The following is a 15,097-nucleotide window of genomic DNA, read 5'->3' on the forward strand; positions in this document are numbered from 1 at the left end:
TGGTCAATGTGTCCCGACTCGCCAAGACAAGGCGGGATCTTGGCACTGTCGCTCCACTGACCCACCCATTTTTACGGCTTTCTTGCTCCATCAACATGGAACCCGGAAACATTTCCAACTTCCGCGACTTGCTGTTTGTTCTGTCTCTCCACGAGTGACCGAGGAAATTAACTGTCGGCATCACCACAAGGTTGACATTACAAGTCTGCTGTTTTGACGTTACCATTTTTCAACACAGCCAGCTGTGGTATTTGATGGTTGATTGACGCGCTCGGTTTCGAACAAACCATCACACCTCGTCGCCTTGCCCATCAAGATGGCCGGATCCGCGGTCGACGCGATGGCGGGGAGCAGAGGGCAGGCAATGGACGTCGCGGGACACGGGCCACTTGAGTCGTCTCTCTCGCCAGAGCAGCTTGCCGAGTTTCGCGAGTATGGCAAGCTTGTTCAGTTCCGCGACGCCATCCTCAAGGGCTTGCATCCCCGAATCAAGCCGCCGCAGACGACCAAGCCAACCCAACCTGCCACCTCAAATCCATCGCCCGCTCCCTCCTCCGCCGTTTCGTCCACTGCAGGTCCGATACCATCGAACTCAGGCGTAGGGACCCGTGCTGTAGACACCAGTCGCCAAGTAGCGGACAATGCTCGGGTTGTCGAGGGAAACAAGCAACAGCCGGGCATGAGCGTCTCGGTTGTGCCCGGCCTCAGCACCATAACCCAAGACTCTAGCAGCCAACATCGGGCCTCCCAGTCGGAAAAGCCCCAGATCAACCCTGTTCTTCTGGAGAAGTCTGACGACTTGATCAAGGCCGAGATCCAACTGCAGCGTCAACGTGTGGAGCGAAGCCTGAAGGAGGAGTTGGACCAGCAGCGCCGTCCTGCGAACAAGTCAGAACTATTGCAGCAGTTGCCAGATGTCGACGTCGCGGATGCTTTTGCCAAGGCCATGTCGCTAGTGCAGGCGACCACATCGACGTCGACCACAACTGCTGCTCTGACCGCGACCGCGACTCCTGTTGCTCAGTCTACTACTGACGACACAGCTGCTAACGCCTCAGCTTCCATCGACTCCGACAATGACACGTTCTACTCGAGCCGCCATGATACCCCCGAGTCGGTCATGGCATCCCGACTGCCGGATTCCCCAGCCGACGAAGAGATGCGTGAAGGATCAGGATCGCCGTACGAACCCGAACTTGACCTCGAGCCCTCTGTTCCGCCGGCAAACCCACCTCCTCCCAAGCCGCAGCTGCAGCACCAGCCGAACCTCGCGCCTACAGTTCAACCAGCTCCTGCCGTTGTGGTTCCCGGCCTGTCGTCGATCAGCGGTAGCGATTCCACGACGTCACAATCACGAGTCACAGAGTCCTCGGTGCCGACACAGAGAGGTACAGATGGTGCGGGCGGTGAGCTGAGGAGTCGCGACAGAGGGTCTCGGAGCGGTGGCGTCCAAGGTGGCGTCCATGGAGGAGACCAGCGGCTCCTCGCCCGACCTACAGCGAGCGATTCTCCATTTGTGCGCAGCCATGACTTGTCCCCGGTTGCTCCCCAGCCAACACATCCGTTGCCAGCTGCCCTTTCTACCATGGAGTCGCAACCTTCCACAGATGGGCGGCCCAGCGTTCCCCCACCAGCGCCGGCCCAAGTGACGGCGCTGAGGAACCAAGCTTCCGGCGGCTCTAGCCCCGAAAGCTCACCACACAGCAGCAAACCAGAAAAGAAAAAGAAAAAGAAGAAGAGAAAAGCGGACAGGCTCCCCGGCGATCTGCAGCCGTTCATCAAGCCCGAGCCACGCTCCCCGTCTCCCTCCGCCCTTCAGAACGTGCGCCCACACAAGCGGCAGCGCAAGTCGCAGCAGCAAGACACGGATGCTCAAGATGAGGAGCCCAGGTATGACCAACGCATGCCACCGGAGCAGGGGATGCAAGACGATCGCTACCAGCCTAGGGCCGTCAGAGACGAGCGGGCAGCGGGCTACGAGAGACCTGATGATTACCGTCCGCGCTATCCTGACGAGCCCGTCCCAGCTACCTCCCCGAGATATGAGAGGTATGAGAGGGTCTACTACCAAGATTACAGGCCTCCTCCTCCTCCGCCGCAGCCGCCTCACGGGTACCCTGACCCTGATCCGTATGCTGGGAGCCAGGTGCGTGTGGCTCGTCCCCCGCCTCATGCTGTCGAGGCTCCTCCCTATGATGACGGTGCTGGCTATTACCGCGACGCTCCCCTTCCTTCAAGGATGAGCATGCGTCCGACCTCGCATCGCGGACGCTCGCCGTCTCCGATCGGCTATGAGCGCCCTCCTCCTGGTGCCGTCCCTGGCCCAAGGCCTGCCGCTCGTCGGATCATTGTCGATGCTTACGGTCGTGAGTATTTGGAGCCTGTGCGCCCGGCCACTGTTGTTCGGGAAGAGCCGGTGGGGGAGCCACTTGGTCCGTACCAGCGCCCTGTCCCGCCACGTGCTGTATCTCGCAGGCCCGAGCCGTATGACGATGAGCCCATGGTCTACCGGCCACCGTCTGCGGCCGGATACGCGACTGCTAGGCGCGTCGTTACCCAGCCGGAGTATTACCGCGAACCGACAACTGGCCCTGCCAATCCTCCTCCTCCCTCAAGGGTGGAGTACATCCCCTCGCGTGCCCCGGAGCCAGCACCAAGGGAGTATATATCCCGACCCGCCAGCGTCCGTCCACCTGCGGACCCGGCTCCGCCGCGTTACGAGAGTGCCGAGCCTCCGTACGGTCGTTATGGCTGGCTACCCCCAACCGTTCCGCAGGCCACAAGGGAGTACTTTACCCGCGGAGCTCGCTATTACACCCAAACTGCATCCTCCTATGACGCTCCGCCGTATGACTATCCCCACCCTCCTCCGTCGGCAGCGGCAGAGTATCCTGGCCCGCGCTCAGCAAGCGTCCGTCCCACTGTCGCGGTGGAGCGCTACGAGCCGCCCCCGCACAGGGAGTACGCCCCTCCTCCTCCGCCGCCGGGAGCGAGGAGGGTTGAATATGCTTCTCCGTCGGGCGCTGCGTATCCCTCCGCCGGGGAGGACGTTCCACCACCACCACCGAGGGCGTATAGCGTTGCACCTCCGACGGCAGCGGCGCAGGGTGAGAGGTATTACGCCCGTCCTCCTCCTCCGCCCCCGTCTCATTACTACCCTCCGGCACCTCAGCCGCGGCAGCAGCAGCAGCAGCAGGGGAGGGATGATGATGAGGTTGTGTATGTGCATCAGGCGCCTTTGGTGAGGGAGTATCGCTAGTTGGGTCCGGTTGGTTTGAGCAGGGTTGTGTACGATGATGATGAGCAGGAGGATGGTAGGAGAGATGGTGGGATTTTTGTATTTGGGATTATTTGTTCCGGCCGCCGTTCGGGGCCGGATTGGAGGGGGCGGTGTAAAGCCCTGATACTGTCCATCGAACTTTTTTCCCCTGGGTCATGGCCGCCGGGAGTTGTGCGGTCTTTCTTCCACTGGGGGTTTGGTAGGATTGGTTGTATCTTTTTGGTCTCGGCATTTGTAGCATTATTTCCTATGTACAGTCCATGGTCTGGCATGGCATGGCATGGCATGGACGGAAAAGGTGCATACAGGTAGAGGATTTGGAACTGGGGATTACACAGTAAAATGCATACTTCAGCATGTGGCTTGTAGAGGATGATGTCTGAGTACCTACCAGGTAGTAGAAGTCCATACTCGGGCTGGCCTTGGAGGACATATCAGGGTTTAATAATTGTACACTGAACTTCTCTTCACTTCACTTCGACGAACTTGGGGTTCACCATTACCATGGTGTTCGAGAAGATGGTGCCGGGATTGATCGTCGAAGGGAAATGTACCGAAAAAGATCTTTGCAGACACGATCTGCTACCTCCGCACACTCTCCTGATAATCGGTGTGATTATGGATGTCGGTACCGGGGGATTGGATTGGGACGTTGGTACTAGTCGGTGCAGTCCCTTGGGTGGACTTGTAGAATGCTCGTGTTGGCTCTCATCTTTATTTTACACCATGTCTTGCCATCATCAACAACTCGTTCCCTTTAGCACGACCTGAGTGGTGGAACAGAAATGTTGTGTCCTAATTAATGGCTACTCGAGGTTGTATTGTAGCTTCTATTAATTTTTGCCGACTTTTTCTTTTCTAGATGCGACATCGACTATGTATGTACATACATACGTCGGCAAGTCTGTGCTCGTTTAGTTCTCAGATCCTACGTCCCGCGCGCCCGTTGTGTCGACTCATGTTCTGGGATCAACAAAGTGAAATCTGGCCCGGTCTATTACGGGGGAGGGAGGATGGGGATTATATAAGCGGCACAGTGTCCAGTTCTTGAGTGATAGGACGGGGTCAAGTAAGGTTATAATGCTAGGTAGGGAGGTACGTGCTACACAGTCGAGGCATAGATTTGGGGGGGAGGTTGGTGTGGATGAAGATCGTGATCAGCAGTAAGTGTGGGCTAGGCGTTTTAGTTGAGTGGTTCTCCTCATCGAAAGCCCTGGAGGATCTATATGTTCGGAGTCGATGGCAGAGCGGATTCGATGGATACAGCGATCAGAGAAATGAAAGGAAATACCCGACCTAGGTGCCTCCCCCAAAGCTCAGATGCCGTCTTGCTCACATGGATATTGCTCATACTCAAAGCTATCTTTACCACGAGATCCTTGACATGCAGCGGAGGACCTCGCGGGGCGTCATGACACAGTGCGAAGGGATCATTCGTGGACGAATTGCCGATGCCGCGACGCTGTCTCCTCCAGTCGTGGGGGCGTCGCTTCAAAGGACCCGCGCGGACCTCCATCCATCTGCTGTACACTATCCCATGCATTCCTCGCAGCCGCTGGAGGCCCCTCAACTCTCCCTTCCCGCCACAATCGCCAAGCGGCGACGCGGCGGAGTTTCCGGGAGATGCCGCTCTTCGGGTTGATCCTTTGCAGCCCGCCCGGCTAGCAGACCGCTTAGGCAGTAGGGTGTTTCAATAGACAATGGACGGTGTGCTGTGATGTTGGGGAGGGGGCTCGTGAAGTTATACTTCCAAAGAAGGAAGTAAAACTGTAAGTATGAAAGGTCAAAAAAGCAAGTTTGCCCTCTTCTGCTTTTGCCCTTTCACAACGTCAGAGCAAATCGTTACTTAGCGGCTCCACAAGCCATGTTTGCTATGGACAAACTAGCAGCGCCCGAAGGAGCAAAGCTGGCGACAGCTCGACGGGAGGGTTTGCAGTTTTGCCACCCACTACTACAGTACCGGCCAGCGGGAAGCGATACGTAGGAAAGTCAGGCGCGTTTGACATGTTGGAGCCATTGTGGACTGCCAACGCACCCCCGTCGCCTCTCCTCTCCTCTATTGATGCTGTCTGTGATGGAGGTTGCCGCCCGGGTATCCCATCCAACATCCGGCTCAGAGGAGGAACCAAAGGGAGCTCCAGGATTCGGACCCAGGCGCCCGCAGGGATCGGGCCGCTTCCAAGGTTTGGTGGTGCTGGCGGTGGTGGGAGGAAAAACGTCGTCATCCAAGTGTTTGGATGGGAAGTGAGTGAGCGGGCCATGGGCTGACAAGCGTTGAAGGTGGCATTGTGAGGCTAAGGTCCATGAATTCCAAGAGGAACAGAGACTTGGAATGTGCATGATTTATTGACGTGGACGAGGATATATTGGAGAATTCCAGACAGGGTGGGAGCATGGACGCGAGACGCAGGAGTGCCGGTGGACGGATGATGCGCAGAATTACGGGGGTACCTGTCCAGACTCGGGTGCTGGAAAGAAAAGACATTGAGGCTGCAAACATGAAAGGTGAGATGTTCTGCTTCGCAGACAGCATACTGCATCCCGTCGTCATGACAGCAACAGGTTCAAGTTCATCGTCACTCCCAACCAAGTCTCATCCTGTGTTGTGTGTCAGGCGAACAAAGATGCCCTGGTCAAGACCGGAAGAATCGTGGGCCAAGCGCCTCAAAAGTGGAGCCCCTCCACCCAACCGTACACAGTACCGTCGACGCACAGACCAACTGCCTGGCAGCTGCTGTGAACCCGGGTCCAGGCCCCGCTGTTCCACGTTTGGCGGCCCGTGGCTGGCTGGGCCGGCGATGCTCTGGATCTTCCCGCCCACTGCCCACCCGCCTGAGGTCTGGGTGTGGCTTCGCGGCCTGGCTCGCTGCTGCTCACTGGCTGCCCGCTGACAGGAGCTGCACCTGGCTACAGCGGATGGAGTGGAGCACCTCTCCACTGTGAGGTGCTTGCCTGCCTCAGTCCATCAGCTTCCACCTCGCCCGGGCCCGTCCACCAATCCACTCATTCCACTCAACCAAAGTCGCCGTCTTTCCCTCCTCCGCCGACTTCTCCCCTCCACATCTTCCTCCCCCAAACCTCAAATCCTCTTGTCCACCACAGGCAGGAAAGCTCCCAAACACTGACAACGACAAGCCGACGAGCTCGTCGTTTCTTCTTCTCCCCTTTTTTCTTTCTTCCCCCCTTTCCCACTGCACTGCACCTTTCCCCTTCCACCCCTCTCCCCTCATCATCGTCGTCCCAGCCTCGAGATACCCCGGTTTCTTTCGTCTGTGTCTGTCTATCTGTCTGTCTGTCTGTTCTGCCAGCTCGGCGAATGGCCCATTGTCGGACCTCGCCTTGACGTTTTTCTTGCTTCGGTCCATCATTTTAACATACCAATTGCACTCGTCCCCGACTGCGGCCGTCATTTGTGCCGCAGCTCTCTTTCTCACAAACAGCCTGGCGCGCCCATCTGCCGATTCGATCTGTCCGACGCCGCCTCGACAAGGCTCCTCCTTTGGTCTAAACCTGGACGCGTGCCGTTGACCCTGCTGCGCCTGACCCCGTCCAACTGAGACCCCCACACATCTTACCACCATCCCAGTATCACCACCACTACTTCGTATCACCACCATCACCACCATCATCCTCCTCCTCTTCTTGTCGCCTCGGCCAGCGTCGGCCTGCCATCCACCATGAATAAATTGACGAGTATGCGCCACTGGCCCAACCCGGCCAACTTCAGCATGTCGAGGACCAACATGGGCATGCCAGCCGCCATCAACCCCCGTCGAGACCTGGCCCCTCAGGGTCCGCCGCCGTTAGCCGTACCGCCAGTTCCCGACGGTCCGATCCATTATGCCTTCAACGTGCCCTTCGCGTCGGACCTCGCCGGTCCCAATACCGAAGACATCCTGCATGCCACCACCGACGCCGTCCTCCGTTGGACTCACCCTGAAGAGGCCCCCGATGACGTTCCCGTGCACGAACTCCCCGTCCATGCTATGAACCTGGCCCAGCTCCGCGAGCTGTGCAGGACCATCACCGCCAACCCCATGCCCATCGAGGCCCACGTTATCACGTCCACACCCAAGACCGGTCTTGGCCAGGTCACGACGGTGGTCCTGTCGGGCCTTCCCGAGCTCGTCCACCAGACGAGGGAGACCATTCTGAACCAGACCCCCCTCTCTTTGGTATGCTCTTCCTGAGCGCTTGTGCTCCTCTGCTTCGTTACTGACGGAGTGGTGTCAAACCTTAGCGCTGCACGACGGTAGTTGTCGATGGCAACCTGGTTGCCAACCTCTCCGAGGGTGTCCTGAAGAAATCTGTCACAGACTTCCTCGACGAGACCTCGGTATTTTGCGGTGTCGATATCTTTCTGCTCGGTCCTAAGCTTACTCCACTGAACAACGGCCTGAATGGCGAGGTCGAGGTGCTGCGGGATCAGCGCTGGCGCGTCGCCATCTACGGTGACTATCTGTCTTCAGAACATGCCAAGACCCGTGTTCTCATCCACATTGACCAACTTGTATGGAGACCGATTTTTTTTCTATGGCTCATTCGCGGCGAGGCTGACCTTGGGACGTGCAGCTCGGGAGAATTGTCGATGCCACCACCTTTGACCCTTCGATGCATCAGCTTTTGTGCGGCCGCAACCGCAAGAACATTAAACTGATCGAGTCTGCCACCAACACAGCCATCTATTTTCCCCCTCCCTTCTCAGGATGCTTCCGCTACTGCCCGCCAAACGCTCAACGTCGTGACCCAACCAAGATCTTCATCACCGGCGAGACGCCCCAGGCCATCGAGCAGGCCAAGCTCCGTATCCACGAGCTGCTCACTCGCATCAGACTGTTCGTCAAGGATGTTACGCTCCATCCCGCCAAGATTGACAGCATCTTGCTCAGCCGCATGGACAAGGTCCGCAAGATCACCGAGACCAACGGAGCCTTTATCATGTTCCCGCCGTTGGGTTCGAGGAAGGGTTTGATCCGTGTGCAGGCTGTCGAGAATCTCCATGTGGAGCGTTCCCTCCGCGAACTCATGGCTCTGGCTGGACAGTTCTACACCGCGTCGTGGATCTTTGTGCAGCCCGACGCCCGCATGCCCAGCCCCCAGGACATCCAGGCCATGCTGGGTGATGTCTGCGCCAACTCTGACGCCGAGGTCTCGTTTGACCGACAGTCGTTCAGCATCACGGGCTCCGATGAGTCCGTCAAGGACGCTCTCGCGGTCATTGCGCAGATCAAGTACGCTACGATGGCGCCGTACCAGATCCGCGTCAGGATCGAGCTGGCCAACGAGCACAAGGAGTTTGTCAGCGGCAAGAAGAATGGAAAGATCAACAAGATCATGGGCCACAGCAACGTGCAGATCCTGTTCGACAATTTTGGAGAGTACAACTTCAACATTGAGGTCATTGCTCAAGCATACGACTGTCTGAAGCAAGGGCTGGGCATGGTCGAGCAGGAAATGCCGGCCTCTATCTCGTTCCACGTCCCGGATCAGTATCATAAGCGTATCATTGGCATTGGCGGCCAGCACATCCAACGCATCATGAAGAAGCATTCCGTTTTCGTCAAGTTCTCCAACGCCATGGATCGTGGTAAGCCTGTGGTTGTTTGGGCTCAGGGGAATGGGATTGTTAACCGCTCTGTAGGTGGCATGGGCCGCGAGGACGATGATAGCCGTGTGGACAACGTTATCTGCCGCACCCCGGCACGCAATGCCCAGAATCTCGAGCTCGTCAAGAGCGAGATTCTGGAGATGGTTGACCGAGTGGTAGGATATTTAGCTTCAGTCACGGAGAGAAAGCCCCTTGCTAACGAGTTTTTCCAAAGGACTCTGAGTTCACGTCTCAGGTTGTCAGCATCGACCGTCTGTATCACCGCCAGCTCCTCACCCGGCTTGCCGAGATTGAGGAGCTCGAGCGCACTTGGAACTGCAAGATTGTGTTCCCAAGCACCGAGCAGGCGAGCGACGAGGTGACGGTGACCGGCCCGCAGTGGCTGGTTCCCAAGTGCATCGACGAGTTCCTCGGCATGGTCCCGGACAAACACGATGTTGTGTACGAGCGGTCCTCGGCGCTTATCAAGTTCCTCGAGTCTCCGGAATTCGTTCACACCACCGTCCCGAAGCTCAAGGCTCAGTACGAGGTCGACCTCACCGTGCACGAGAATCCCGACGAACGCACCGAGGACGGGTCACCGACCGTTACCCTGCACTTTGCCTTCACGCGGAACAACGCCGGCGGACTCCGCGACGCTATGGACTTCCTCCAGACGCAGTTTGCTACGGCAGGCCTGGAACCTGTCATTATCAAGGGCGCCATCCCGCGCCCCAAGTCGGATACGTTCGAGGAATCGCTTCCCTACTTCAACTCGAAACTGTTGCAGAACGCACCTCCTCCTGTGGCCACGGATTCGCCTACCCGATCCAATTTTGGCGAAGAAGTTGCTCGCGAGCGCAGCATCCTTGCCTGCCTGCGGAAGCCCGGCGGCATGACGATTTCGTCGTTCCTCGACCGGCGCAAGAACAGCCAGCAGACGGCGGCCAACTTCTTCAAGGGCTCTAGCAACGTGTCCAAGTCGTCGCTCATCTCGATCGAGTCGGCCCGCAGCTTCGATGCGGCTCGCAACCCCTGGAACGACAGCGGTGTCAACCTGGCCGACGATGAGGGCAATCCCTGGGGTCCCAGCGCCGCCTTCGTCAACGGTATCGACAAGCTGGCCGTTCCGCAGCCCGGCGATTTGACGCCGCGTCACCACCCTCGCCAGTCCGCCGACAGCGGACGCCCTTCGACTTCGCATTCTACCAATTCAGGATACCCCGGCCTCCTTGGAGGTCCTTTTCGTTAGAGATTCCACTCCTCCCCCTTTAGGTCTCAAAGACCGCAACGGTTTCGGGCTTGTGCAACAACACCAACGACAACTGCAAGGTTTTTAGACGATACGGAAATTGCGTGTTTTTTTCTCGTTTTTGTTTTTTCTTGCTCTTTGTTAGCTTTTTTTTGTTTCATTCACGTCGTCAACGTCGTCTCAAGTCAAGTTGTGAGGAAAAGAGAAATACCCCTACGGCTGGATATACCCCTGGCGCAAAATACCCCGGTAGCTGCTCTTTTTTTGTGCATTTTCTTTTCAAGAGAGAGAGTGTGAGGAGGTTGTGTGGTTTGAGTCTTCCTGCTTGTCGTTTTTCGCTTTGGGCTTCCTTTTATTTTGCTTCTTGTATAGGGTCTGCCTCAGCAACAGTCGCGATCGCGATTGCAATGGCTGTCGCGATTGGTCGTTGCTGTTTTGCTTGAGGGAGAATCTGTGGAAGGAAGAAAAGGGAGCAAGGGGGAAGAAGAGGATGAAAGCTTGCTCACAGCGGTGAAAGACGCTATGGCAGTATTTGTTTCATGGGAATGATATGCTGTTTTTCTCTATTTGTTTTTTCTGCTGTTTCGGGACGAATGATGGGATGGATCGGACTGGACTGGACGGGATATCCGATGGGATTGGATGGAAGGGAATGGGATTGGTGATGATTACAGACTGGGAGGATCATCATCATCACGAGGATCTGATCAGTAGTAGGGAAGGGAAAGGAAAAAAAGATGTGTGTGTAAGTGTGTGTGTGATTGATTGGGAGAAGATGGTCCTGGTTGTGGTTGATATGAACAGCAGACAGCACCTGGGTGCTGTTGGTTGGTTCATGACAACAATACGTGGTAGTTGGTAGTCGGGAAATGGAATGGGAAGGGAAGAACAAGGGTGTGTGGACAGACAGTCGGACGGGACAAGACAGGGTTGGAAGAAAGACAGGAAGAAGTCTGGCAGACAGTGGTCAATGGAATATGCGTTTTGTGATTGTGATGTGTTTGGTTCCATCTGTGTGTGAGTTGAGGTGTTTCTGATCGATTTCTCTGTGTCCTGATCTTATGGGGCAAAGTTGTGCCCAGTATAGATGTGTAGTTATGTGTCCAGGTACTCAAGTAACACACAATCTCTGGTTTCCGTGCTTATCTACCTGCCTGATGTCCTTGACTGCATTTTCTCCCCATATTCTTAATGTAATTAGTTCACAGGATAGTTGAGATGAGAAAGCTGTCTTCAGCTTGAGCTCAGGTACTGAAGCTCATGTCTATTTGGATCTTACGAGTTCAGTTTGTCTATTATTACGAGTAACTGGTGTAGGCACGCCATCCACTCCTGACCACATAAAACAAGTATTACTCCGTGTTAGAGGGATCAGATCCAGAGGGTAAAGAAACACGGGCTTGCCCGCTCGGTACCTGGACCTTATTTCTTGTTTTTTTTTTTTTTTTTTTTTAATATTGTAGACCGGCTTGTCAATTCAAGAGAAGACAAACAAACCACCATATTATTCATCCTTTCATACATAGTACGACTGATACACAACAATAGCGTGCTTGACCGCGAGATGGATGGAGGAGGTTCGTTGTCTGAGATGTTCGTTTTTGTTGTTTGGTGGTGGTTGCATGCCGTTCATTGTTTCTTAGTTTCTTAATTAGATGACTGACGAGCTGATTTCTTCATCATTCATCAACCGTTACGGAGGAGAAGGGATCACGGATCTTCGAAACCTATTCCATCGCCTCCTTTCTCCTTTCCCGCCCCCTCCTCTCTCTCCTTTCAAAGTCAAACAACTCCAGCCCTAGGTAGCTAGGTCTTGGTTCCTCAAACCACAAACTGCCTGGGAAGAGCCTATCCATGCGCCCTCAGATCCATCCATCTTCTTACGCCGCATCTACAAAAAAGGGTATGCCATATGTACATACATAATAATAGTACGCAGTATCATGTTATGAAGAAAAGAAACGACAAAAAAAAATCAAACCCCCCCACCACCATCCTCCTCCCCCCTACTCATCCCCGCCCACTCGGTGCCCTGGTTCGCCGCGCTCAGCCGCGCGCACAAGCTCAGCAGCACCACCGTCTCAGTGGCGGCGTAGTGGTTGAGCGCGTCGAGGAGGATCTGCAGGTGCCGAGAGAAATTTGTTTCCCACTTGCGGAGGACGTCGAACAGCTCGGCGATGCGGGCATCATTGGTGTTTCCCGAGGTGGTCGTTGGGCCGAGGGTGGAGGAGTTGGGGTCTTGGTGTTGGTTTTGGCTTTGGTTCTGTTGGGAATGGGACGAGGAAGAAGATTTTTGGGCTCGAACGGCTTGGAAATGCTTCCATTGTTCGTCCGTCATGTTGGGGGGTTTGGTGTTGCCCGACAAGTCCGGGTCGGCCTTTTCGAGCTCGCGCGAGAGCCAGTTGGTGTAGGTGGCGAAGATGGTGCAGGTTTGCATGAGTTTGGAGTGTATCTTTGGAATCTTAGTTTAACAATCCCAGACAGAGAGATAGGTGGTTTCCAGGGGGAGGGGGCAGGGGAACATACCCTCAACAACTTGCTATTCGTCAACATGCATTCCTTCAGACAGGTATCAAGAAAATCGACATGATCCTGCATCAACTCGTCCACAGTACGCGTGACGCCAACAGGAGACGATGGGTCGTCATCCTGGCCCTCCTTAACGCGCAGCCGCGCCATCAGGCTCTGCCAGTTCGGCTCGATCACCTCGGCGGTGCAGAAATACAGCAGCTGTTGGACAAAAACCAACATTCTCGCGCGCAGGGTCCAGACGCGGCGCTTCCAGACCTCGATGGCCGGAGAGGAAGATTTGTAGGACCACGCCACGCCGCGGGTATGGGTCTGCCAGGTCGTCGAGAGCTGGGACTCGAGATAGCGAAGCGACAAGAGGTAGCGGAAGAGGGCTTGGTAACGCCAGATGGTCTTGCGGCTGATGACCAGCGAGACGGGGAAGGGGACGGAATAGTCGAGCTGTAGGCAGGTGTAGCCGTTGGCATTTTTGTCGCTTTCTTGCTGTTGGGTCTGGTTGGAGGTGAGAGGCTGGAGGGTTTCGCCTTGCTCGATGCCCGTGATGTTGACGACGCGCTGGAGGGATTTGACGAGAGTGATTTCGTTCATTTCGACCTTGACGTCCTCTTTGAAGGGGTCCAAAGAGACGATACTGCCTGGTTGCCGGAGGACGAGGTCGAGCAGGGATTGGAGCTTGCCTGTGTTGACTGACTTGACGGGTTTGCGGAGCTCCGAGGCGCCGAGTTCGAGGAAGTAGGAGAAGTAGTCAGAGGGGTCGAGGAAGAAGTAGTGTTTGAGAGAGCGTAGGCGGGCAGGCAGGTCGTGGGAAGTCAGGAGCAGGCGCATGAGCGACTCGTTGGCGTGGGCATAGGCGTTGTTGACATTGTCGAGGAAACGAGGGTCGTCAAAGGAGGTGGGCACGTCCATGACCTTTTGACTAACATCGACGCCTCCGCATTCGCGGACAACGTTGAGGTACTTTCCGGCCAGGAGGACCTTGTGCTTGACGGCCTCGAGTTGCGGGGGCACGCTCTGGCTCTTGTCGTGGTCCCGGATGGTGTATCGCCTCTCCCAGTACTCATCGACATAATCCTGCTCCAGGCGCTCGCGACGGATACTCCGCTGCTCTTTAATCAGGAACTCGGAGTGGGGATCGTTGATGGCGCCGTGGTGCAGCCACTCGTTGAGCATCTGCATGTAGGGGCGACTCGCGTCGCGGAGCAAGGTGGTGAGAAGAGCGCGAGCGGCCGGATCCCCCGACATGGCCTCGAGACGCTTGGTGATCACGGCGAGCACGGCACCGCCCTTGCAAATTTTATTTCCCGTCATATTCCCTGGCACCAATTCACCACCTTCACGGAGCTGCTCAAGAATATGATCATAGTCATCGTTGCTGTCGCTCGACTCGTCTGTCTCGTCGTCAAGAAGGGCATTGCGCTTTAGCAGTTCATGCGCCAGGGCATACAGTTGGGCCATCATGTGGCTGGTTGGCAGGACATGGACGTTGAGCACGTGTAGAGTAAAGGAGTCGTCAGACAGAAACCGGGTCTCGAGCTGGGCCACCATGACGAGGTACTCATGCAGCAGCTTGCGGATGGAAGCGCACAGGGCGTGGTTGACGGAGCCGAACTCGTCGCGGCTTTGGACGTCAACAAAGGTCTCGAGGGCCGTGTAGTGGCTCGCCATGCGCAGCATGGACTGGGTCAGGTCCAGTAGGGAGGGATCGAGACCGGGTAGGATTCGCCATTGAGGACCTGCTAGGCGGTCGCGTTCCTCGAGCGGGTTGTACCCCTTGGCGAAGCGGATGTACTGGCCCTCATAGCCCATGAACACGAATAACAAGTCCTCAATTATGACAGCCTCTTGGGCTTCGAGCGACAGCTCGGCAAGGGGCTTCGGCTGGAGGGAGGGAGGTGCGGAGGAAGCTGGTGGAGGAATGGATATTCGGCAAGCCAGCGGCGCTGTGGTGTGCGGTAGCAGGACGGCCTCGGGCTCCCATGGCGGCGGAGGAGGTTTCTCGGGCGCGGGAGTTTCATGGCGGGCATCCCTCCTTGACTCGGAGGGTTTGGGTTTGTCGGCGGCAGATCGTCGCGGGGGGCTTCGTGTACGGGTGATGAGAGTCTCGCGGGTGGTGATGTGAGATCGCTCGGTGCGGCGCTCTTCGAAGGAGCTGTTGGTTGAGCGAGGCCCGGGTGGTTGCTGGCTCATGGAAGTAGAAGAGCGCTTGCGAGTAGCCTCGGGATAGCGGGTAAAGGAGGTAGTGGTAGTCCTGGGATTGGGGTTGAAAGATTCGGCGGACGACCTGGGGCCGTCGGATCTGAAGCTGCCGGGGCCATCGGACAGGCGCGGCCGCGACGAGGCAGAGGCTGAGTCGGGCAGCCCTGCAATGCCGCTGGTTCGCTTCTCGGGGTACGAGGGCGGCCTGGTGCCCGACATTGTTGGTGTTTGTTGAGCCTCTTGTGGTGCAACG

The 15,097-nt window shown here is 56.5% G+C and overlaps 4 protein-coding genes across 4 annotated transcripts; 3 read left to right on the top strand and 1 right to left on the bottom strand.

Annotated features, from left to right (window-relative positions):
- Window positions 1-316: 316 nt before the first annotated feature.
- On the top strand, window positions 317-3,259 carry VTJ04DRAFT_4513 (uncharacterized protein; the record flags this gene model as incomplete). The annotated part of the gene is made up of 1 exon (XM_069362530.1): window positions 317-3,259. One exon carries the CDS (start codon window positions 317-319, stop codon window positions 3,257-3,259), a length of 2,943 nt encoding a protein of 980 aa, XP_069219467.1.
- A 2,025-nt stretch (window positions 3,260-5,284) lies between these two features.
- On the top strand, window positions 5,285-5,548 carry VTJ04DRAFT_4514 (uncharacterized protein; the record flags this gene model as incomplete). The annotated part of the gene is made up of 1 exon (XM_069362531.1): window positions 5,285-5,548. The coding sequence occupies one exon, from the start codon at window positions 5,285-5,287 to the stop codon at window positions 5,546-5,548; it is 264 nt and encodes an 87-aa protein (XP_069219468.1).
- Window positions 5,549-6,957: 1,409 nt separating this feature from the next.
- On the top strand, window positions 6,958-10,119 carry VTJ04DRAFT_4515 (uncharacterized protein; the record flags this gene model as incomplete). Its single annotated transcript, XM_069362532.1, has 5 exons — window positions 6,958-7,455; window positions 7,521-7,790; window positions 7,853-8,867; window positions 8,922-9,043; window positions 9,103-10,119. The coding sequence occupies 5 exons, from the start codon at window positions 6,958-6,960 to the stop codon at window positions 10,117-10,119; spliced, it is 2,922 nt and encodes a 973-aa protein (XP_069219469.1).
- Window positions 10,120-12,094: 1,975 nt separating this feature from the next.
- Window positions 12,095-15,063, bottom strand: VTJ04DRAFT_4516 (uncharacterized protein; the record flags this gene model as incomplete). The annotated part of the gene is made up of 2 exons (XM_069362533.1): window positions 12,095-12,571; window positions 12,646-15,063. The coding sequence occupies 2 exons, from the start codon at window positions 15,061-15,063 to the stop codon at window positions 12,095-12,097; spliced, it is 2,895 nt and encodes a 964-aa protein (XP_069219470.1).
- Between the last annotated feature and the right edge of the window lie 34 nt (window positions 15,064-15,097).

This window comes from Mycothermus thermophilus (genome assembly GCF_041956435.1).
Source record: "Mycothermus thermophilus strain CBS 625.91 unplaced genomic scaffold VTJ04scaffold_3, whole genome shotgun sequence".
Taxonomy (NCBI): domain Eukaryota; kingdom Fungi; phylum Ascomycota; class Sordariomycetes; order Sordariales; family Chaetomiaceae; genus Mycothermus; species Mycothermus thermophilus.